At 47.3% G+C, this 23,195-nt stretch overlaps 1 protein-coding gene across 1 annotated transcript in view; it reads left to right on the plus strand.

Annotated features, from left to right (window-relative positions):
• Positions 1–23,195, plus strand: part of LOC122387215 (dipeptidase 2-like) — a 161,420-nt gene that overhangs the window by 40,604 nt on the left and 97,621 nt on the right. The window contains exons 3-4 of the mRNA XM_043377165.1: positions 315–384; positions 3,883–4,059. Coding sequence (XP_043233100.1) covers positions 315–384; positions 3,883–4,059 — 247 coding nt within the window. The remainder of the gene's footprint in view (positions 1–314; positions 385–3,882; positions 4,060–23,195) is intronic.

A 23,195-nucleotide genomic window follows, 5' to 3' on the forward strand; every position in this document is an offset into this window, starting at 1 on the left:
TTTGGCCTTCCTTGACCTCTGGTGACCTGACCTTTGACCTGACCCAAAAAATGTCTGTTGTGATTTATCCCTTATTTTTGACGCTCTTTCGAACACCGCTTTTCCTGTACAGCTACGTGGCCCAGGAGCCGAGTTAAAAGGGTGGTGTTTAAACATCCCCCCCCCCCCAGCAGGGCGTGGAAATCCAGGACCCCCAGCGGGGCGTGGGTTAACGTGAATACAATGTAACATGAGTGCACTAATATAATTTCTGACCAGCTTCTGGCATTGTTTCAGGGCGTATAATTTCTGACCAGCTTCTGGCATTGTTTCAGGGCGGAGTGCGCTCCTATACCAGGGTTTCGCAAACCAGCCGGCCCTGAGGGCCTCACTCGGTTCGGCCTGGTGAGTTGTAACCTGGACAGTGGACACATTGTCGGCAGGCAGTGCAGGCAGTGCTGAACGCTACAACATCTTTGAAAGCGACACAATTCCCGGAAAACTGGTCGCAATATGAACAAGATGCGCTTCACTTAACCCATCATTCAAGCAGGGATCGAACTATATCTCTTTGGAAGTGCCTGGTTACCTCCATGTTCCACAGAGCGCCACAAAAAGGACCGGAGCCCCCTTCCCCAAGGAAGGGTGGCCCTCTAAAAACAAGAATATTCCGAGACCCCAGGGTCCGATGGCGCCCCTGAAGAGCGGCTGGCACCCAGTAGCGGCGGAGCGCCTTCAATTAAGGGTGAGGGGGGGGGGGCACTGCCGACTTTTGGTCCCATTCTTTCCATGCAACGCCCATACGGCTAATGTTAAGATGCCAAAATCAAAGGGGGGCACGGTGCCCCGGTGCTCTCCCCGTTCGGCCGCCTATGCTGGCACCCACCGAACGGAACAGTCGCCCAATTCACCCGCGCCCTGCCGGGGGGGGGGGGGTGTTTGAACACCCCTACCCCTGTGGTTTTTCGCGAATATCTCAGAAATGGAGGCGCGTAGTGCCACCGTTTCTGGCACACCTTATCACTCATCAATTCTACACATGTTGTGAAAATTTCAGACCAATGTCGTTCAAGGTCAGGTCACCAGGTCACTTGAAGTGACCTCACCTCATAAAAAGTTTTACTATATGCCATTGCTACACCGAGTGACCGATCGCTTTAAAGGGACCCTCCCACCTTCAAAAAAGTTAATGAATTGGCATGAAAGTGATGTCGCTCGGTTCAGAAAGAGCAAAAACGATTATCTACCAAATTTCATCGAAAAATATTCATCGGTTTTCAAGATATTAGACTTTTGCTTTTGTTTACTTTTTGGGATCTCCACTGTTCCCAGCGACTGTATTTGAAAGTGCGGCATTTGTTGCGCGCAAAGCAGCATATACCACCGCGTGCTACAAAACGTTTTAGTCAAACATTTAAAAATCTTTAGATATCTGCGCTGACGTCACACATTCAGAGGGGTATTCCTATGCATTAGCCCCTCTGAATCAAAATGCTGCAATTTTGAAATTCAATATTTCCGATTTAAGGCATTTCTCGATGTTGTGAGTGCCGAAACCGGTAATTGTGAGCCAGGGACCCCATTTTGGCTATCTCAACTCAAATCTAATGTTAAGGTGGGAGGGTCCCTTTAAAGGAAAAGGGCCACCTTCGTGAAATATGAAGATATCGTTGTTTTTCATTTTGACATTATTATTTTTCATTTTCTTTTTAAAACTGGTGCCAGAAGTGCACAATTCGCGAAAAAGTATTTAAAACTATTTAACATATTGGTACTATGTTGATACTCTCTACGGCACCTACTGTATGATGGCATAGCGATGACGTCACACTCAAGCCAATCAGCGTTCAGAAGACAGACTCGTCGGATTGTGTCAGATAAGCTGATTGGTTAAAGCTGAGCTGGTTGGAGCTGATTGGTAAAAAACCAAAGCCTCGCCGCGGGTGGCTGTATTGTCGGATAAGAACGCATTCCTTGGATAAGGACGCATTCCTGGCGTATTTTCTTTTAAAATTGCCGATAACTACGAATGGAGGCCGAAATCGGCCGTAAGGAGGTAAACAGGTAGGTTTTCGGACACGGGCTACAAGATCTGGCTATCTCAGTTTCAATCCCCATGTTAAAGGTGGCCCTTTTCCTTTAAAGCTTTCAGCGATTGCTCAGAGCCATAGTATGTACAAAATGAATGTCTCAGAACTTTGATATCGATGACCTAAGGTCAGGTCAATTTTGCGACCTCCCCATCATAACCCTCGCCGGACCTATTGGTTTTCTACATACGCGCCGGCCAAGGGGGGGGGGGGGGTACGATCAGGTCAGCGCCCCAGGTCACGAACTTGGGCGAAGTAGGTCATGGCGCATATCATTCGATTCGGAAGGTCTTTCCGAGTTCATTGGTGGTTTTCCCGACTCGCTAGCGCAATTTGACAGGGAGTTATTGACAAAATACTATTATGACCCTAATGACGTCATAAATGACGTAACGCAAGTTCAACATTGCAAAAGTGACGCATGTACCCTTGCAAGGAGTGCATCAAATCATGATTCTGTGTGCTTGAGATAGTTGGAGATCCTTCCCTGCGCCAGAATAGCAGTTTTCATTTTTCCTCATTGACCTATAATGGTAAGGTCACGAAAATGACCTGACCTCATATGACATTTAGGAAAAATCTGAGATATACAAGCTGTGAGACTCGTAATGGATATTAGATCCTGCAAATTTCATTTCCCTGTGAAAGCTCCCGTGAAACTTATGACGTCATAGGTTAGTGACCTGACCTGATCCGAAAATGCAATTGGTGTCAAATGATCCGGCTTGAATCAAAGGTCAGGTATGCCAAGTTTCAGCTCTCTATCCCCAGCGTGTTTGGAGCTATCGCGAACCCCACTCGGCCGGCGAGGGATAAGTCAATGGGAGAAAACTGAAATGCGCCTCTTTTGGACGAAAGCCATTATAAACACAGTCCCAACCACTGAATTACTAGTAACTTGGACTGAATATGAAAATGGTGTCCGTGGCCCCTGTTAATCCCGCGCCCCACTGGGGTCTGTGTATAACGCGCCTTACTGGGGGGGGGGGCTATTCATAGCCCCCCTCCTAACTCCGAAACTACTGGGCCGATCGTCAAAATTTAAACGGCATCTGATAGCCCCCGATAAAACTGTCGAACGAAACTTAATGTCATTGACCTCGAGATCACCAATGACGTCACAGGTCAGGTCAAAGTAAAAATTATCGATGTTCGGCTTGTTAACATTTTGGGCTCTGGATGCCGTCTTACAAGTCAGATCAGGCTGATTTTTGGTTTACACACTCGTGAACAGATGCTTTAGATACCCTGAGGGTACCAAACTTGTACTTTGATTTTCAGGTCAGGGTCAGGTCATCACAGATCACGGAAATCCTATATCATAAGTCGGTCACGTGACACATATTGTGTGGTCAATTTAGCCCATAGATTTCGAATTCATTGTCGCCTGTGTCATTTGAGGCCATTTCATCTGAATATAGCTGAGTGATGCCCCCTCTAGGAGCGCTAGGCAATAACTTACCGGCCGCACAGACTCGTAACTGGGTAGCATCATGCGCACAGCCATGCTACACACGCTGAAACTTATCTCATCGGTTAGCCGCCATTACACACTTCTCAAGCTTCGATCACGTCGACGCTTACTTGTGTTGCGAAAACGCAACGAAGGGCGTAAATAAGTTATTAATTAATTAATTAAAACGTTTGACGCACCCTGTAAAGAAACTTTTAGGACACCCTGTAAGCGCGTAGTAGTACTTTTGTCATGTCAAATAATTCATCTTTGCTGCGCCGAAATGGTTGCAGACAGAGTAGGGAGTGCGTTGCTGCAGCCGTTTGCACCTGCTTGTCAGCCATTTGCACCTACCTGCAGACCGTGATCCGAGAGATGAATCGACTCGGCATGCTGGTCGACCTGTCGCACGTCTCCGAGCTGGCCATGCGGCGTGCACTCGAACAGAGCGAGGCACCGGTTATCTTCTCCCACTCGTCGGCGCAGGCGCTCTGCAACTCCAGCCGCAATGTCCCTGACCATCTCCTGAAAAAACTGGTAAGTGCCTGACTTTATCTTTAGCACGCGGTCTCCATTTTGGTGTTAACACCCCCCTCCCACTCGTGGCGTTTCGCAAATATCTCAACAAAACAGCGGCACGGAGCGCCGTTGTTTTGGAACATGGTGTGGAAGTTTCTGACTAAGGTTCTAAACCCTCGCCTGTGTTGGTGTTTTGCCAGCCTCGATCGTAAAAGGGGGCTCAGTTGACCCCCCCCCCTGCCGTTTGGCCCCTGATCGAGCTAGAGCTTCGCGGAAGAAACGAGCGTTTTGCCCGTGACGAAAGGAAACAAATGACTCCAATTTTAAGGACCTAGGTCATTTGTTGACTTCCACAGGTCAGTTCAGTCACTGGCGGATCCAGGCTTGCGTTTGGGGGGGGGGGGGCAACTCATGCAGGAGCCAAACCTAGGGTACCCCCAAATCCTGTTTTCTCATCGGATTTAGGCCACTTATTTTTCGTCACAGCCCTGACACAATGATTTTTTTTAACTAAAAAAATATATAAATGGTAGCCCACCCGACCCATGCCTTTATATTACTTTGTAAACACTTACCATTGCTTTTGTCGACCAGTTAACCCGCTTCGAGTCAGTGCTTGGGTCCCTTTTCCCTTTGCGGGCCGGGAGGTGGTAAAACACCCCCTGTCTAACTCGGCTCCTGGGCTACGCACTGATTGAACTATGTTTTATTATCGTTTGGGGGAGGGGGCAAACGGGCCACTTTAGGCCTCTGGGAAGGGGCATGGCCCTAAATGCCCCCTCCCTGGATCCGCCAGTGTAAGAGACCATTGGAGCTGCAGTTGGGTACCTCAGACGTCAGGGTACGCCCTCAGATGTATAGGACTCGCATGGAGACTTCTTATGCTATAGTGGACTGAAAGGACCCAAAGGAGCCTGTCTAGGGCTCCCGGAGATAGACGTGGGCCCTCAGGAGCCCGCCAGAGCCCCCAATGAGGGATAAGTGAGGGATACCAAGTGCCTGCAATTGCATATTGCATAAGCCATAACGCCTTTACAAATAAATATATTATGTATCAGTGGCAGATCCAAGGGGGCCACATGGGTCATGACCCCCCTTGGTGCCCGGGGCACCACAGGCCTGTCAGGGGCACCACCGGCCTAGCAGGGGCACCACCAGTCCGCCAGGGGCACCACAGGCCTAGCAAGGGCACCACGGGCCTGTGAGGGGCCCCACAGGCTTGTCAGGAGCATCCCAGGTCTGTCAGGGACACCAGAGACCTGCCAGGGGCGCCGCCGGCCTCGCAGGGGCACCATGGGCCTGTCAGGGGCACCAGAGGCCCAGCAGGGGTACCACAGGCCTTACAGGGGCACCACCGGCCTTGCAGGGGCACCTTGGGCCTGTCAGGGGCACCACAGTCCTGTCAGGGCCCAGGGGCACCAGCGGCCTAGCAGGGGCACCACAGGCCTGCCAGGGGCACCACCGGTCTAGCAGGGGCACCACCGGCCTCGCAGGGGCACCATGGGCCTGTCAGGGGCTCCACCAGCCTCGCAGGGGCACCACCGGCCTCGCAGGCATCACGGCATCACGCAGAGGCACCTTGGGCCTGTCGGGGGCATCACGGGCCTGTTGGGGGCACTTTAGGCTTGTCAGGGGCACCACAGTCCTGTCAGGTCCCAGGGGCATCAGCAGCCTAGCAGGGGCACCCTAGGCCCGCCAGAGGCACCACAGGCCTGCCAGGGTCCAGGGGCACCACAGGCCTAGCAAGGGCACCACGGGCCTATCAGGCGCACCTCAGGCTCCCGTGCCCCCCCCCCCCCCCCCCGGATCCGCCAGTGATGCCACACCACGCGAAACACCGCCAACTACCAGCTGCCGCGCCCATAAACACGTGCCAACAACAGTCTTTTTTTGAAGGTCGACTCCGCTCGCGCAACTTTTGACTGACCCTCACTGCTACCATATTGCTTCCATATTATGCTGTGAAAAGCTTTACTTAACCAAGTGGCTTAAAACCTCCATCAAGGTATATTTTCTTAGCAATTTTTCTGACGTTTTTTTGGGGGGGGGGGGCAAACAGGCCACTTTAGGCCTTTGGGGGGGGGGGGGGGCATGGCCCCCGTGGCCCCCTGGATCCGCCAGTGAGTTCAGTTCAGTTATATTTCCTCTGGCCTGCCGCCGTTGGCGATTTCGGCCGAGTTGTATGTCTTGTTGACGGCGAAGAACACTTTCAAATGGGTCCATTTGAGTTCAGCGACGGTGTTCTCGGAATGCGCAACGTTAGAAACACGAACAACAGGTCTTTTTTCCTTTTTTCTTCTTTTTTTTGTGGGCTCAATTTTTTGCCACTTTATCCCCACTTTTATCATTTTGTACACTTAATGCACACATGCACAACACGAGTTTGTAACCCGCGCCGGGCCGGGGGGTGTTTGAACACCCCCGGCCCTGCGTTTTTTTGCAGATCTCCGCGCCCGTCTATTTTGGCACTTTTCCATGCATCTTTTCCGTTGGTGCATCTTTTCCGCACATGTTGTGAAAATTTCAGGCCCAGGTCGCCTTAGGTCAGGTCACCAGGTCACGCCAAGTGACCTCACCTCAGAAAAAAATAAGAATGCTCGTCATAGCTACAGCGACTGATTAATTGCCTTGAAACTTTCAGCGATTGATTATAGCAAAATTATCTATAAAATGTAAACCTCGAAATTTTGATATCGATGACCTAAGGTCAGGTCAATTTTGCGGCCTCTCCATTATTACGGAGCGAGCGAAGCGAGCGTAGTCTTTCCTTAGATTAACGGAAATTTCTGAGTATGAGCGGCCGGCCGGCCAGCCGGCCGGCCGTGGTCACGATTCTGCGACGCTTATATCTCAGCAACCACTTGACCGATTTACACGCGGTAATTTTTGTAGGGTAGCTTCATTCCTTCTACCAAGTATTGGATTATTGCCGATGCATGTGGGTGACCCCTTATGCACGTGCCACATGCAAAACGAAGAGGTGTCACTTTTGTAATTGTTGCAATATCTCGGTAACTACTTGGCCGATTGCGCTGAAAGTTGGTATGTAGGTAGGCACCCACTAGGCAATGCATATCCATGTGCCAGAATTGAGGTGCTGCTGCACGTGCGCACGTGCAGGGGTCGATTCCAGATCTCGAGAACGGCTGGACCGATTGCGCTCAAATTTGGCACATGGTTAGGGACCGGTTAGTAGGGTGCCGTGCAAAACTCAGTTGGGACCCATTTTGAACGTGCGCACGTGCAGGGTGCCGCTTCCAGATCTCGAGAACGGCTGGGCCGATTGTGCTCAAATTTGGCACATCGCTAGAGACCGGTCAGTAGGGTGCCGTGCACAAGTCAGCTGGAGCCTGGAGGTACCTCGTCGAAATTTCGCACGTGCAAGGCTCACCCTCTCGCTCGCTCCGTTAGTCGCCCCAAAAGGCGTTATACTGGTAAGTCAATGGGAGAAAATTGAAAAGCGTTTGTTTTGCACGAACGCTATTCTAGACACTCTCAAACAGCGAGATTTAGGTAAAATTGACACACTGAACCGAAAAATGGCAACTGTGACCCCTCGTTATGTCCCCGATGTCATCTCAGGTCACGAACAGAATCTAACAGCTTTTCGCTAATAACTTCTGATATAGGCGTGCTAGAGCCCTGATAACGCCTTTGATGTGTTCGGCTTGACGTTGCGGATCGACTGATATGCAACATGACCTTTTCCGGTCAGGTCATGACCTGGACCTGAGGTCAAATTTTCAAGTTGACCTTTTAAGGTCAAATTATTGTTCATTCGACGCGTCTCGACGAGAGGAACACGATGCTGGCAAAAATAATGTCATGACGCTTTTGTGTCAAAAGTTATTGCCGAAAAAAACGTTTTTCGTAAAAACGGCTATCTTTGGAGTTTTTGCCCTCTGGAGGCTAAACCGTCGACCTGAGGTCAAATCTGAGAGCATTATTCAGAAAGGTCTGTAAAAGAGCTATCGAATGCGCTTTTCTGCGGCGCTGTAGCTCTATCGGTTCCCGAGATAGCTGTTGGCAGTTTCCAAAATGTTGAAATAGTCAACATTTTACCTTTGGTGACCTCTGGTGACCTGACCTTTGACCTGACCCAAAAATGACCGACGTGTTTTCGTCTTTATTTTGGACGTTCTTTCGATTGCCCCTTACCGCGTGTCGCTACGTGGCCCAGGAGCCGAGTAAGAAGGGGGGGGGGTATTCAGACACCCTGGCCTAAATAATACGCACCCGCACTGTCTCTGCCACCAGGGTGAGGGACCCCCTGCGCGCGAGCGCCGAGGCCTTTGCGTCGGCGCGCCTGTTTTCGGTCCGAGACTGGAGATTGCGAGGCCGCCGGAATCGCGCCGGCAGTGGAGCCGATGCTCCCCCTCGAAACCACCGTGGCACAGGGCGTATTTTAAGGGATTTTCACTGGGTCGGCAATCACATTTAGGGGCGGCATTTTGCACTCATAGGGGCGGCACTTGGCATCTGAGGGGGGCGCCATACCTACTGATATTTAATGACAAAAAAGACACGTTCGACGGTTCTTTTATAACTCTTTCTAAGTAATGATTTCAGATTCAACCTACCTAAGCTCAGCGGTATTACGTCTATTTTTCCGGGATATAACTAGTATTTCTCGTGTCATAATGCGACAAATGAACTATAATTTGACTTTACAAAAATTAATTTAAAAATTTTACCTGAGGTCAAGTTCATGAACTCACCATAAATAAAACATGTTGCATACCAGTCGATCCGTATCGTCAAGCTTAAAACATTCACGGTGTTTTATGGCTCTAGAACAGTGGTCGGCAGGTCGCACGAGTGGTGCCCACTTTATGGGCGCTGGACGGGGCCATTACCCCCACTTGTCATACCCCATTGCAAGCCCCATTGCTTACACAGCAAGGGTCGTTGATATTCGGCCATATCCTTTGACGCCTCTATTTTTCTGCATCTAAATAAAATGCAACACAATTAACTCTCTTTTTATGGAGAGGGAGAGCGGGTGGAGTAAGGATGAAGTCATACATTTTTTATTCATTAGTTACTCGCGTAATGAATAGCGTATTGATTTGTAACGATACGTTCATCCCCCCCCCCCCAAGTTAATACATTTCTGCCCGGGGCTGGGAAAATTTAATTGTGTCACCGAGGTTTTTAATTGAAAGTACCGAGGGCCGGTAGGCCCGAGGTACTTTCGATTAAAATACGAGGTGACACAATTAAATTTTCGCAGCTCAGGGCAGGAAGCTATTTCCCATACATGCGTACGGGCCGTTGCAAATGTTGTGGAGGAACCAAAACGCCCCAATTTCAACCTTGTTTAGTCTTCGTGGCTATGTTTGTTGCGAATTAGCGTCAAAATTTAAGTTTTATATCGTGATGTTTCACTTTATTCATGACAAATAATAAAATCCTTGCATCAAACACAATGTAGGTAGGTATATCATAAGCCAATCAAATAAAATGGACGATAGATAAAATGAAGTTATAAGGAGCAAAGTGATGTTCTTCAACTTTATGATGTGACGTCATTCATAATGACGTCATATATTTGAGAGGTGCAGGAAAACGTCGAGGGGTGCAGGAAAACGTCGAGAGGTGCAGGAAAACACATTTTCCTGCATGTCTCGGAAACCAATCAGCATTGACTTCTTGTATGTTTCAAAAGTGTAGTATACCTAATGCACGTGCCATTTTAATGCCTGGCTTTCTCGATTTAAACGTGCAATGTTGCATGTATGGGAAAATGAATGGTATACCTACCTACTCAAATATTTTCGTGACCCCAGTGACATTTTCATTGAGTTTTTGAAATTTGAATGACCTTCACTCGGTAACTTTCTCTCCGGATCGGCCGGCGGACAAAACGCAAGCGAAGACAATGCGGGAATCCGGTGCTCTACCAACTGAGCTACGGAACAGGCAAATGCTCACCATAGATACACCGACTGAACGATCCCTTTATAACTTCAGCGATTGATAAGACAAACAGTGTGTAACTGTATATATAAAATGTAAGTCTCGAAATTGCTATGTCTTTGACCAAAGGTAAGGACAATTTTGCGACCCTTCCATTAGGTATAAGGAAATGGGAGAAAATCAGGGCATGCATGCCTCTTTTTTTAGGTAGACAAATGTCAAAGTTAACGAATTTAAACACCATAAAACAATTAAAAATGAAACACTTAATCGGAAAATTGCCACCCACGACCCCTCGTTATGTCCTTGAGGTCATGTCAGGTCATGGAAGGCCTCCATCAGTTTTTTCAATAACTTCTGATAGAGACATGCGACATGCCTGAGCGATGAAAACACCTTAGATGATATCAGTTTGACGATACAAATCGACTGATATGCAACGTGACCTTTACCAGTCAGGTCATGACCTGGACATGAGCTCAAATTTCCCAAATGACATTTGAATGTCAAATTATAGTTCATTCGACGCATCTCGACGAGAGGAGCACAGTACTGAAAACACAATGTCATAACTTTCGTGAGTCAATAATTATTACAGTAAAAAGGTTCTTCATTAAAACAGCTCAGTAGAGGGGCGGAGGGGGGTCCACTGTCCACTCCAACCCTCCCCGGCCCGGCACGGGTTAAACTAGTTGTGCTCTGGAGGTTAAGCCGTTGATGTTAGGTCAAGTCTGAGGACTTTATAGGAACGTTGAAGAGCAATCGAATGCGCTTTTTTCGCGGTGCTGTAGTTCTATTCTTCCCCGAGTTATCGCCAGTTTGTCAATAAATGTTGAAACAGACAACATTTCACCTTTGATGACCTCTGATCACCTGATATTTGACATTTGACTTGACCTAACCAAAGTACGGTTAACCAACTAACCCAAGTAGTTTTTGACACTCTTTCGAATGCCGCTTACCGCGTGTCGCTACGTGGCCCAGTAGCCAAGTTATAGGGGTCGGGAGGGGGGTTCAAACCTCAGCCCGGCGCCGGTTAAGGGAAGGCACTATCATTTTGGAGGCGCTGCAGATATGCTAAGGGACGACAGCATCATTTTGAGGCGCGCCACCAACTTTTTTAGGGCACTTAAACCACTTTAAGGGGCACCACCGACACTGTGAGAAGCGCAATTATCTCTTTGAGCGATGGGGGTGGCACCATTACATTGAAGGGCGCCATGTGCGCAGTGATGTGGGGCAAACTGACAATGAGGAGCGCCTCCGATACTTAGAAGAGACGCCAACATTACTCGGGGGGGGGGGCAACATCACTTTTATTTTGAGGACGCCACCCCATTGTAAGGGCGGCACTGTAACTTTAAGGACCGCCGCGGATACTTTAAGGGGCGGCTCCATCATATGGAGGGGCGCTACAGATCGTTAATGGGCGGCAATAGGTATGATATTTAGGGACTCCGATACTTCGAAGGGCGCCACCGTTTGTTTGAGGGTGACATCATCACTTTGAGGGGCACCACCGATACTGTTCGGGACGCCACCGACACTGCCAGGAGCACAGTCATCACTTTGACCGGCGCTTCTAAGACATTTAAGGGCGCCGTGAGCACATGGGGGGGGGCGGCACCATGACGTTGAGGGGCGTTACGGAAGGTTTGAGGGGCGGCAACATGACATTGAGGAGCGCCTCCGACACTTCGAGGGACACCAGCATTTCTTTGAGAGGCGGCACCTTGACTTTTGAGGAGACACCACCGACACTGTAAGGGGCGGCACCATCACTTTGAGGGGCGCCACGGATGGTTTGAGAAGCGGCACCATTATGTATATGGAGGGACGCTACAGAAAGTTAGAGGGCGGCAACATTGTATTGATGAGTTCCTCCAAAACTTTGAAGGGCGCCACTGACACTGTAAGGGGCGGCACCAGCACTTTTAGGGGCGGCAGCATCATTTTGAAGGCCGCCACCGACTCGTTGACAGGAGACACCATCACATTTAGGGGCGTCACTGGCACTTTGAGGGAGGCACCATCACATTGAGGGGCGCCACCGATGCTGAAAGGGGCGGCATCATCTTCTTGAGGGGCGGCATCATCTGCTTGAGGGGCAGCTCCATCACAATGAGAGGCGATGTGGATACCTAGAGGGGCGGCACCATTATATTGGTGGGTTCCTCTGACACTCCGAAGAGCGTCACTGACACTATGAGGGGCGGCACTAACACTTTAAGGGGCGGCAGCATCATTTTGAGGGGCGCCACCGACTCGTTGGCGGGCAGCACCATCACATTCAGGGGCGGCATCATCTTCTTGATGGGCGGCATCGTCTGCTTGAGGGGCGGCTCCATCACAATGAGGGGCTATGTGGATACCTAGAGGGGCGGCACCATTATATTGGTGGGTTCCTCAGACACTTCGAAAGGCGTCACTGACACTGTAAGGGGCGGCGCCAACACTTTAAGGGGCGGCAGCATCATTTTGAGGGGCGCCACCGACTCGTTGGCGGGCAGCACCATCAATTCAGGGGCGCCACCGGCACTTTGAGGGCGGCACCATCACATTGAGGGGCGCCACCGATACTGAAAGGGGCGGCATCATCTTCTTGAGGGGCGGTATCATCACATTGCGGGGCTCCACAGATGCTTAGAAGGGCGGCACCATTTGGTCATTGAGTGGGGCTACTAACAGATTCAGGGGCGGCACTGTCACATTGAGTTGCGGGATCATCACTTTCTATAGACGGCTGCTTCACTTTAAGAGGCGGCATTATCATTTCGGAGGGCAGCAGCCTCACTATGAATGACGGCACCTAGCCTGCATGTGCGTGCTGCATCCTAGAGGGGGCGGCAACTGGGTCGGCAAGCGGCTGTCACTGGGTCGGCATTCTCCGTGACTGGGTCGGCAATTGCCGACCCAGTTAACATGTTAAAATACGCCCTGCCGTGGCAAGAGACGGCTGGCGTCACCTTCCGGTTGGACATGTGCCCCATCCGGGTCGGCGCCACGGCGGCGGAGCGGCTACGCTGCACCTCGCGTCCCTGCCACTGTGTGCCGTCTGCGCTTTGGACGGACGGATCTACGGATGGCGGAGTCTCCAGGTGCAGGGCGGGCTGGTCTGGCCGGACGAAGAGATCAAGGAACTGTGGGCCCCGGCCGGACAGCTGTGCTTCAGCTACCGCGCGGAGATGGTGGCGCTGGTAACCGGTCCGGAGACCCCATACTCGGAAGAGACAAGAAACCAGGACCTGTGGTCCGTACCTATCTGCTAACTGTGCGGTGGTGCTGGTGTAGTGCAGCATGCTTGGATGGCTACATTTCACGATTAAATAGCTGTTACTTTTCAGCGCAGGTGGCGTGAGAAACATTGTGGTATCTGTCGGCCACTTTTACGGCCGCCGGTATTCCCAATCCCTACTCGTAGGCGGGCGCGCTGTTTGGCTGGGCCCGCCAGGATGGTCCCATTATCTGTCGAGGACAAAGCGGGTAGGTTTATGCTCTTTTGATGCACAAACATCAGTTACATATTTGTGTGAAGTTTTATTTCAAGTTAACAATTGCGAAGGGCAAATTCATCTCTCTTTTTTTGCCACGTGCGTTCATAATTATTTGTTATGGGTGTCCTGGTCCGACTTAGGCTGCGTTCCCACTACGACCGTTCAACATCGTAAAGTAAAATAACGGGAGAAAACCGGCAAGATCGGGAAAATCAAAGCATGCATTTTTACGATCTCTACCGGTGGTGGTGGGAACCGGGTATTTGACACGTGTTTTCGGGTGCAGGCATTTGTAAGGTCATGTTTGCTCCCCATGTTGGTTGGTTGGTGAGGTCGCCAAAAAGTTGAACAGTGTTCAACTTTTTGAACGTTCTTGAAGGTTTGTGCAGATATTAAATGATACTAATAAGCATTTTTAGGTAGTGCACAGAACAGGAAGCCCTTTTTGGGAAGTTTCTTGACATTCAAAGTGAGAAGACAAGCAGCAAGGCATGAAAGGTGGTGCATTTTTGCGGATAAAAGCTACATAACTCTAATTATATACATAGATGTAGGCGAGCGCTAAGTGGCAATGAATAACTTAACTTTTCGGCAGGTTTACCGTAGTTCTAGTGCAATTTATTCATTTACCTACCAATAGCGCCCGGAAATAAGAATCCTACAAATAATTTCATGCCACTGCAAATGCGGCGCAAATAACAAACGTTTATTTACATCATCTAACAGTGATACATAGCCGTAGCAGCACTTGCTCTTCTGAAACTAAAGGCAGAGTTTCCGACAATCGTGGCCACCGGCGTCGTCGCTCACTTATGACAAGTGGCGGGCGACTCCTCGTTCAACACACACAGCTTCCGCCGTCGGATCGTCACCGAGGGCTTAGACCAAGCTCTCCTCCGGAAGACCGCTGCATTGTGATGCCACGCCACACTGCATGTCTGTCAGACAAACGTCGACGGTTGCCATGCCACCATCTGCTGTGAACCGTTGTGCTCGAATACACTCGCTTATCTTCATTGAGCACACGGCGTCAGTTTCCTTGCTGAACAAGTGTTTCTCGTCTGTTCAGTTGATATTATAATTGCATTTAGCAATTCTAGCATCGCCTGACGAGATGGTGTAGTCACATGACGATGGTAACATGAGGTGACACTGCTGTAAGCTGAATGCCGGCTTCGTATACTTGTACTCGTATACCTAAATCGCGGAACCTGTGTTGGCAAATTCAGTTGCATTGCACCCTGCTTCAAATTGCTAAATGTTTTATCGAGGATTGCGATAATAAACTAGCTGTTAAGAAATCATCGGAACTTGCAATTTATCGGTTACAGCTTCCATTCACAGCAAAACCACAATGAGTTATATCAACTGCACACATTTTCTCTTCAAAAGTCAATAGATTGTCGTTATCACAGCTGTGAATTCTTTTCGCTGGCATTGTTGAAATATTTTTCAATGCTCGCGTACCTATTAAAACACGCAAATAAATTTAAAAGGTTTTCTAAGGCCTGTACACATTCAGCTGCTGTGCTGTTGTCAGCCGAGAATCACTCACACTATTGGCTGAAAAATTGATGACGTTATGTTGCACATGCAACATGACGTCACCTCTCTGCTGCCGGCAGCATGGGCTGACGGGCTGTGCTGCTACGAGAAAGCAAGTGCAGAGATGCCGAGCCGTCAGCAAAAGCCATAAATGACGCATTTAGACACTGGTAGTGGCGCATGAAAGCAAATCACGTGCCAGATTTTTATTGAGCACTGCAGATAAATGAAATTTGGACACCATGTTGGCGCTATTCACATATATTTGGTTTCATAATTAATTGTCGATACAAGAAAAATACTTATTACTTTCGCACATTGTCAGTAAATATTTTGATAATATATCTAACTGCCTAAGTATTGTATTAATAAAGAACATGAAGATGAGACGAAATATTTGTTTACAACGCCATATTTGTAAACAGTCAACCAGTGCTGACATTTCTCATCAGCCAAATGTATACACTTCCGTCAGCCAGAAGCGGTGGGTGGAGCCTATTTCAGCTGACAACAGCACAACAGCTGAATGTGTACAGGCCTCTAATTTCATCATTCATTCAGTTGCATGGGATCTTTTACCACGCCAAATACTTATATTCTGATTTGTTTACAATAGCTTACTGTGCCGATCCCTTCATCATCGCTCCTATCAACTAGCTTTGTCCAAGCCGTTTGCCGATGTCTCACGATGTTTCCCCATCTTGCCCCGTATACCAAATCTAGGGAAGTGTTCTACTTTTTTAGAAAAGTCTCTAGATCAACGATCTCGTCCATTTGCTCCCGTTCTTGCAATTTACGATGTTGAACAGTCGTAGTGGGAACCCGGCCTTATTAGTTGTCATATTTATATTCGTGATGTATTTTATTTTACGAACATGCCGGTGATCAATGCAATACACTTTTTCTTAATAATGCTGCTATAGTTCTGATCCTTTGTGGTATGTTTTGATTGTACGACTACGACAGTGATTTTCCTCACCAAAATATGTCGGTAACCAATTTAACCTTCGCCCCTCAGTGGGGGGAGGGGGGCATATGTTACCACCCTGTCGCGTTTTTTTTTTTAGTGTGGATAAAAACCGCGGCGTACATCAATGTACATCAATTTTGAACGTGTTAAATTTTTCATCCCAGGCCATGTCAGGTCAGGTCACCAGGTCACTAACCAACCAACCAAGCCTAACCAAGCCTAAAAAAGTTTGCAATCATGTCCAGCCTGCAGTGTTTGTAAGAGAGGTAAATTTGGTGGATTGCATGAAGTTACACTCAGAGAAATATTTACCCTAAAAATCTGAGTATTTCACGAGTACCAAATCGGTGCTATATTTACGGGTCCTTTAACCCGCGCATGACTGGGGTATTTTCCATAACTCGAGTGACTGGGGGGCTCTCCAGAGCCCCCCTCCTATCTCCGAAACTACTGGGCCGATCGTCAAAATTCAAACGGCGTCTGATAGCCCTGGAAAAACTGTCGAGCGAAACGTATTTTCATTGACCGAGGTCACCGATGACGTCACAGGTCAGGTCAAAGTAAAAATTATCGACATTTTTGTTAGTTCACAATTTAGGCTCTGACCGCCGGATCGCCGGGCCAATCAGGCTCATTTTTGCTTTACGCACTCCTTGACGGATGCCTTAGATACCCTGAGGGTGCCGAACTTAGACTTCGAATTTTAAAGGTCAAGGCCAGGTCATCCTAGGTCACGAAAATTGTATATCATGTATCGGTCACGTGACGCATGTTTTATGGTCCATTTTACTCGTAGATTTCGAAAATAGTGTCGTCTGTGTCATTTGAGGTCATTGTCAGCTGAATTTACCGGAGGTCAGGTCACTTTCAGGTCAGAAAAGGTCAAATTTTGAAAATGAAATTTGTCAACAAAAAAGGTGCCTATCCGATGCAGTTTGAGCTCAGGAACACGACCAAGCCATTTATATTGCTGTACGACGTCAAAAACGTACTGAAAAATGGATTTGAAAACATAAAATTGTAAAATTTTGACAATAATGCAAATAACTAGGCTATTTTTGAAGATATTGGGCTTAAACTTGCAAATGTAGTTTATCGGTGTGTGTTCTATCACATATATTCCGGTTTTTGCGAACAGTCAACTCAAAAATATTTTTTTGTAATTGTAAATAAATATTTTTTTTTAAAATTTACAAAATTTCGAAAATTCGAGATAGCAGTTCGATAGCTACGTGTATCTGCAGTCCACCCATGCAAAGAAAATGGATCTAGCTTTAAAACTGAGCTCTTGAGAGCGTTTGCCGTAATTCAGTATTTTGCATGAAAATCGGCCGACATGACGTCACTCGGACGTCATTTTCGGCTAGACTATGGTAGCTAGAAAGTTGAAATTTCAACACAAGGTGTCAAATTGATGCCTCTGAGGGTACCGCAAATATCGTGTTGATCCGTCAAACGGTTTAGAAGATATTGCTGAAAAACATGAGGGGGAGCCCCACCCCAGTCATGCGCGGGTTAACGCCGAGAAAACGTTTATATCTACTCAGCCAGTGTTGGACTACCTAAGCTTATTACGGAGCGAGCGAAGCGAGCGTATGTCTTTCCCATACATGCAACATTGCACGCTTAAATCGAGAAAGCCAGGCATTAAAATGGCACGTGCATTATACTGCACTTTTGAAACATACGAGAAGTCAATGCTGATTGGTTCCGAGACATGCAGGAAAATATGTTTTCCTGCACCTTTGGACGTTTTCCTGCACCCCTCGACGTTTTCCTGCACCTTTCAAATATATGACGTCATTGTGAATGGCGTCACATCATAAAGTTGAAGAGCATCATTTTGCGCCTTATAAATTCATTTTATCTATCGTCCATTTTATTTGATTGGCTTACATGATATACCTACCTACATTGTGTTTGATGCAAGGGTTTTATTATTTGTCATGAATAAAGTGAAACATCACCATATAAAATTTAAACTTTGACGCTATTTCGCAACAAACTATAGCCACGAAAGACTCAACAAGGTTGAAATTGGGGCGATTTGGTTCCTCCATAACATTTGCAACGCTCCCTATAATGGTACGCATGTATGGGAAATAGCTTCCTGCCCTGAGCTGGGAAAATTTATTGGTGTCACCTCGTATTTTAATCGAAAGTACCTCGGGCCTACCGGCCCTCGGTACTTTCAATTAAAAAACTCGGTGACACCAATAAATTTTCCCAGCCCCGGGCAGGAATGTATTTTCCAGCTGCCGGACATTAGTCACGTGACCACATTTTCCGTTTGACCTTGAGTTGGCACCAGATTTTGTCGACAGACGTGGCGCAGCTTATTTTACTGCATTATTTTAGATGCTAAATATTTAGACTGTGGTGGTAAATGATGCCGTGCAAATAATATTGAATCATCGGTGACATAGTTACCATTGATACTTGAATAGCATCAATAAAATGCAATTAATCTACAATTATTACTCTTCCATTGAGTTTATTGTGTTTGCAGGCATAGGTAGAAACTGAAGAGCTGAGCCTGCAGCTTACAGTTGTTATATACAGTACCGGCGGAACACCTTCATTTTGTTTTGTTTGGGGAAGGAGGTAATTTTGGGCTGTGACGTCACATATTTGAAAGTTTGTGTTTGGAATATGGGAAGCCTAAGATGTTTAATGAAAAATAAATGCCAGAACCGTGTTCCTCGTCATCCAATCTATAAAGTCGGACACAATTTAACTGGTTTTAACAACATTTTAGAAGGTGGGATAGTTTCTTTAAGGGGGGGGGGGGGGCACTGCCGACTTTCGGTCCGATTCTTTCCATGCAACGCCCATAGGGCTAATGTTAAAATGCCAAAATTAAAGGGGGCACGGTGCCCCGGTGCCCTCCCCGTTCCGCCGCCTATGGTTCAATAACCCTTAATGCATAAATCAATGCTACTGAGGGCTGCAAATTTGTTTCCCTTATCTTTTATAACTGATGCCCTACCTTCATCTGCCATTATCTGTAAGAATCTTGCATCAATCATCACCAGACTTTTTAGTTTTTTTACATACCTACCCCCCAGCCACGAGAGTGGGCGGGTACGACTCCCTCGCCCTAATTGAGCTAGCCTCGCGGGAAAAACAAGCATGTATGCCGTTACGGGACCGGGGACGCAGCGATTGATGCACGGTTAAAAAGTCTCAGGTCAACTGGTGGCCTCTGAGGGTCAGGTCAAGTGCCCCGAGGGCCAAAATACGATTTCGGGTTTTGAGAAATAGCATTGCCAAAAAACGGCGCAGAGTCGCGATTTTAGTACCATCATGTTTGTCATGCTCCGGTGCGTCAAAATGGTTCACTTTTGTTTGGATGGGGTCAACATAAGGTGTTCACATCGGGTCAAAGCCAGGTCAGAGGCACTCAGGTCACGAACTTGGTCGGAGGAGGTTATATCGTATATCATTCGATTCGGTAGGTCTTCCCGAGTCTATTGGCGACTTTTCCGACTTGCCAGTTCAATTTTATCAGGAGTTATTGACGAAAAAACTTGTGACCTTTGTGACGTCATAAATGACGTCACGCTAGGTTAAAGATGCAAAAGTGAAGCATTGGACATTGCAAGAATTGCATGAAATTGCGATTCCATGTGCTTGAGCTAGACTTAGATCATTCTCGGCGTCAAAATTAGTTTCCGTATTTTCCCCATTGACTTGTAATGGTGACGTCACGCGATCGGCCTGACCTCATGTGACCTCTAGGAGAAATCCGAGATATACAAGTTTTGAGGCTCCTAGAGGATACTAGGTCCTGTAAGTACCATCTCGCTGTGATAGCTCATCTGGCACCGAGGGCATTGCGAAGTTTCGGTATTTTGGGACTATTGCAGAGGTTCACGTGTAACGTCATAGGTCAGTGATCTGACCTGAGACGGAAATGCAATTGGTTTCCGAAGATGCGTATGGAAGCAAAGATAAGGTGTGCCAAATAGCAGCCCTCTAGCTGTAAGGTGTTTTGAGCTATCGCCAAAAGACGTGAATGGAGCGCTACTGACTCCTCCGGTCTGCCGCCGGGGCCGGTTAGGAGGCGTGCAGGGTATCGGAAAACCACCTGGTACTTTGCGAATTTTGCCGATAAAAATACGTTTCTTATGCCGACTTATAGCCAAAAGACTACTGAATCTCAAACCAGTCGTATCCTTGCACTAAATGGCTTGGTTTAGACACGATAGGTCTGAAAAGAAAAGGTCCCATGTATTATCTATGGGCGCCGCGAGGCTGTTACATTTTTGACCCCAGGTCATGTCAGGTCAGGTCACCAGGTCAAGTTAACTGACCAAGCCTAAAAAAAAGTTTGCGATCATGTCCAGCCTGCAGTGTTTGTCAGAAAGGTTTCAAACTTGGTGGATTGCATGATGTTATAGACGCCTACAATTTGTATATCTCGGATTTTTTATATCTGTGACCTAAGGTCAGGTCAGTGTCGTGACCTTACCATTATAAGGCAATGGAGAAAAATGAAAATGTCTCTAGATCCGTGTGTACGCATAGGAAAAGTCCAAATATTTCAGAATCACAATGATTTGGACCACCCGTGATGACCAAGGTGTCATTTTTGCTGATAGCCTCTAGAAAGGTCATCCGAGGTCATTTGAGGCTACAAACAGATTTTTGCCAATAACTCTCGATTGGAAAGAGATAGAACGCTGGGGATGGCTTCATTGTGTTTGTCTTGCCGAGACGCATCGACTGATATGCAACATGACCTTTTCCGGTCAGGTCATGACCTTGACCTGAGGTCAAATTTTCAAGTTCACCTTTCAAGGTCAAATTATAGTTCATTCGATGCGTCTCGGCGAGAGGAACACGATTCCGGCAATAGAAATGTCGTGGCTTTTTTTAGTCGAAAGTTATTGTCGAAAAACACTTTTCGTAAAAACAGCTATTTTTGGAGTTTTTGCCCTCTAAAGGCTAAACCGTTGACCTGAGGTCAATTTTGATGATGACCTTTTCATAAGAAGAGTTAAAAAGCTATCGATTGCTTTGCCATTCGTTTTTCTAGCTATCATAGTTCCTGAGATAAATGCATGTTTTCTGAGAAATATAATGACATTTGGCAAGTTTTGACCTTTGATGACCTCCAGTGACCCCAATATTGTTCTAAGATGAAAATGACCTAAGTACTTTCAAACGTACGCATTGAGAGCTATCGACTGCTTTTTACCGCGTCTTCCTAGCCCTCTTAGTTTTTGAGTTAGAGGTGGGTGGTAACATATGCCCCCCCCCCCCCCCACTAGGGCGAAGTTGGCTGAGACTGCCACTGGGGCGCGGGTTATTTCTGTCCGGGTTTTAATATCCGGAGAAATCGGGATACCGGTACTCATAAGTGTAAAATTACCCATAGAGGGGTAAATTTTTCTCTGTGTGTATGGGCACCTATAATTTGTATATCTCGGATTTGTTATATCCGTGACCTAAGGTCAGGACAGTGACGTGACCATTCCATTATAAGTCAATGGAGAAAAATGAAAATGCCTCTAGATCCGTGTGTACGCATAGGAACAGTTCAAGTATTTCAGAATCACAATGATTTGGACCGTCAGTGACGACCAAGGTGTCTTTTTTGCTGATAGCCTCTAGAAAGGTCATCCGAGGTCATTTGAGGCTACAAACAGATTTTTGCCAATAACTCCCGACTGGAAAGAGATAGAACGCTGGGGATAACTTGATTGTGATTGTCTTGTCGAGATGCATCGAATGATATGCAACATGACCTATTTGGATCACCACGTGACCTTGACCTGAGGTCAAAATTTGACCTTGACCTTTCCAGGTAAAAAATATATGTTTCAAAGGGGCTGAAGAAGAGAAACACGATAGTGCCATTGCCACTTCTTCATCTTTGCTGGTTTAAAAGTAATTCGTGAAAAAGTTGTATCCAAAAATCAGCTATTTTCACAATATTTGACTTATGGAGGCTTAACCATTGACCTGAGGTTAATTTTGATGATAACCTTATCAAAAGAACAGTTCAAAAGCTATCGATTTCTCTTCCATGCGTTTTTCTAGCTATCATAGTTCCTGAGATAACTGCATGTTTTCTGAAAAATATAACATTTGGAAAATTTTGACCTTTGATTACCTCCAGTGACCCCAAAATTGCTCTAAGATGAAAAATGACAGAACTTTTTTCAAACGCACGTATTGAGAACTATCGACTGCTTTTTTACCGCGCCTTTCTAGCCCTCTTAGTTTTTGAGTTAGAGGTGGGTGGTAACATATGCCCCCCCCCCCCTAAGCCAAAGTTTGCTGAGACCGTCACTGGGGCGCGGGTTAACCCTCGCCGGCACAGGGGGCTGATGCACCCCTCAAGGTTTGTTCGCAAATAACTCGCGTAAAAAGCGGGCTATCGCGACGAAACTTTGAATACCCTCGCGTCGATCAGTTTTACATCTACTCTGAAAATTTCATGATCCTGACCCAAATGACCATTGACCTGCGACCTACTTTTCGAGACCATGTTTGGCCGGAATCGCGATTCGGCGTGTGTCGGCTCCAGTCGGCTCGCATTAGCCGCGCGTTTGCAGTCTTGTATGTAGTGGTTTCAAGCGTTCAAGCATGGGATATGATGTTGCTCCCATGCATTAGGGTGGGTGTCAAGGTCACCTGAATGTCAGGTCAGGTCATTGACCTTTGATGACCACGGTTCACTTTTTGGAGATTAACATGTTTCTAGGCTAGTTTTGGAGCTGAATTCGAAATTAGCCACCATTTAAGCATTTACGAAGTGGTTTTGGTGCCTTCGTAATGTGTTAAGAAGCTCTCAGAGGCGGCTGACACGTAATACGAATACCCGGCAGAACCCTTTATATTTGACCTTACCTGACCTGACCGGGCCTAAATGCATGAAGACATCATCTGTGGTCAAAACTAACATGATATTCGTGATCAACTCCCCGAAAAAAAATCCCATAGCAGCCACACTTTACGACGTTCTAACAGGTCCCGATTTTCCCGACTTTTAAGTAATTGACCTGACCTGGGATCTTAAATTGGGTACCATTGGCTTTTTCTCGTGACGGGCAACACGCCGTTTTTTCCACAAAGCTCTAGCTCGATCAGGGGCCAAACGCGAGGGGGTCGTACCCCCTCCCCCCCCCCTTGTGCCATCGAAGGACGCAAAATGGTCTGTGCCGGCGAGGGTTAAATACTGCCAAGAGTTTGTCATTGCGTGATATATCTAAAAA

This window comes from Amphibalanus amphitrite, unplaced genomic scaffold (assembly GCF_019059575.1).
Source record: "Amphibalanus amphitrite isolate SeventyFive unplaced genomic scaffold, NRLGWU_Aamphi_draft 000277F_arrow, whole genome shotgun sequence".
Taxonomy (NCBI): Eukaryota; Metazoa; Arthropoda; class Thecostraca; order Balanomorpha; family Balanidae; genus Amphibalanus; species Amphibalanus amphitrite.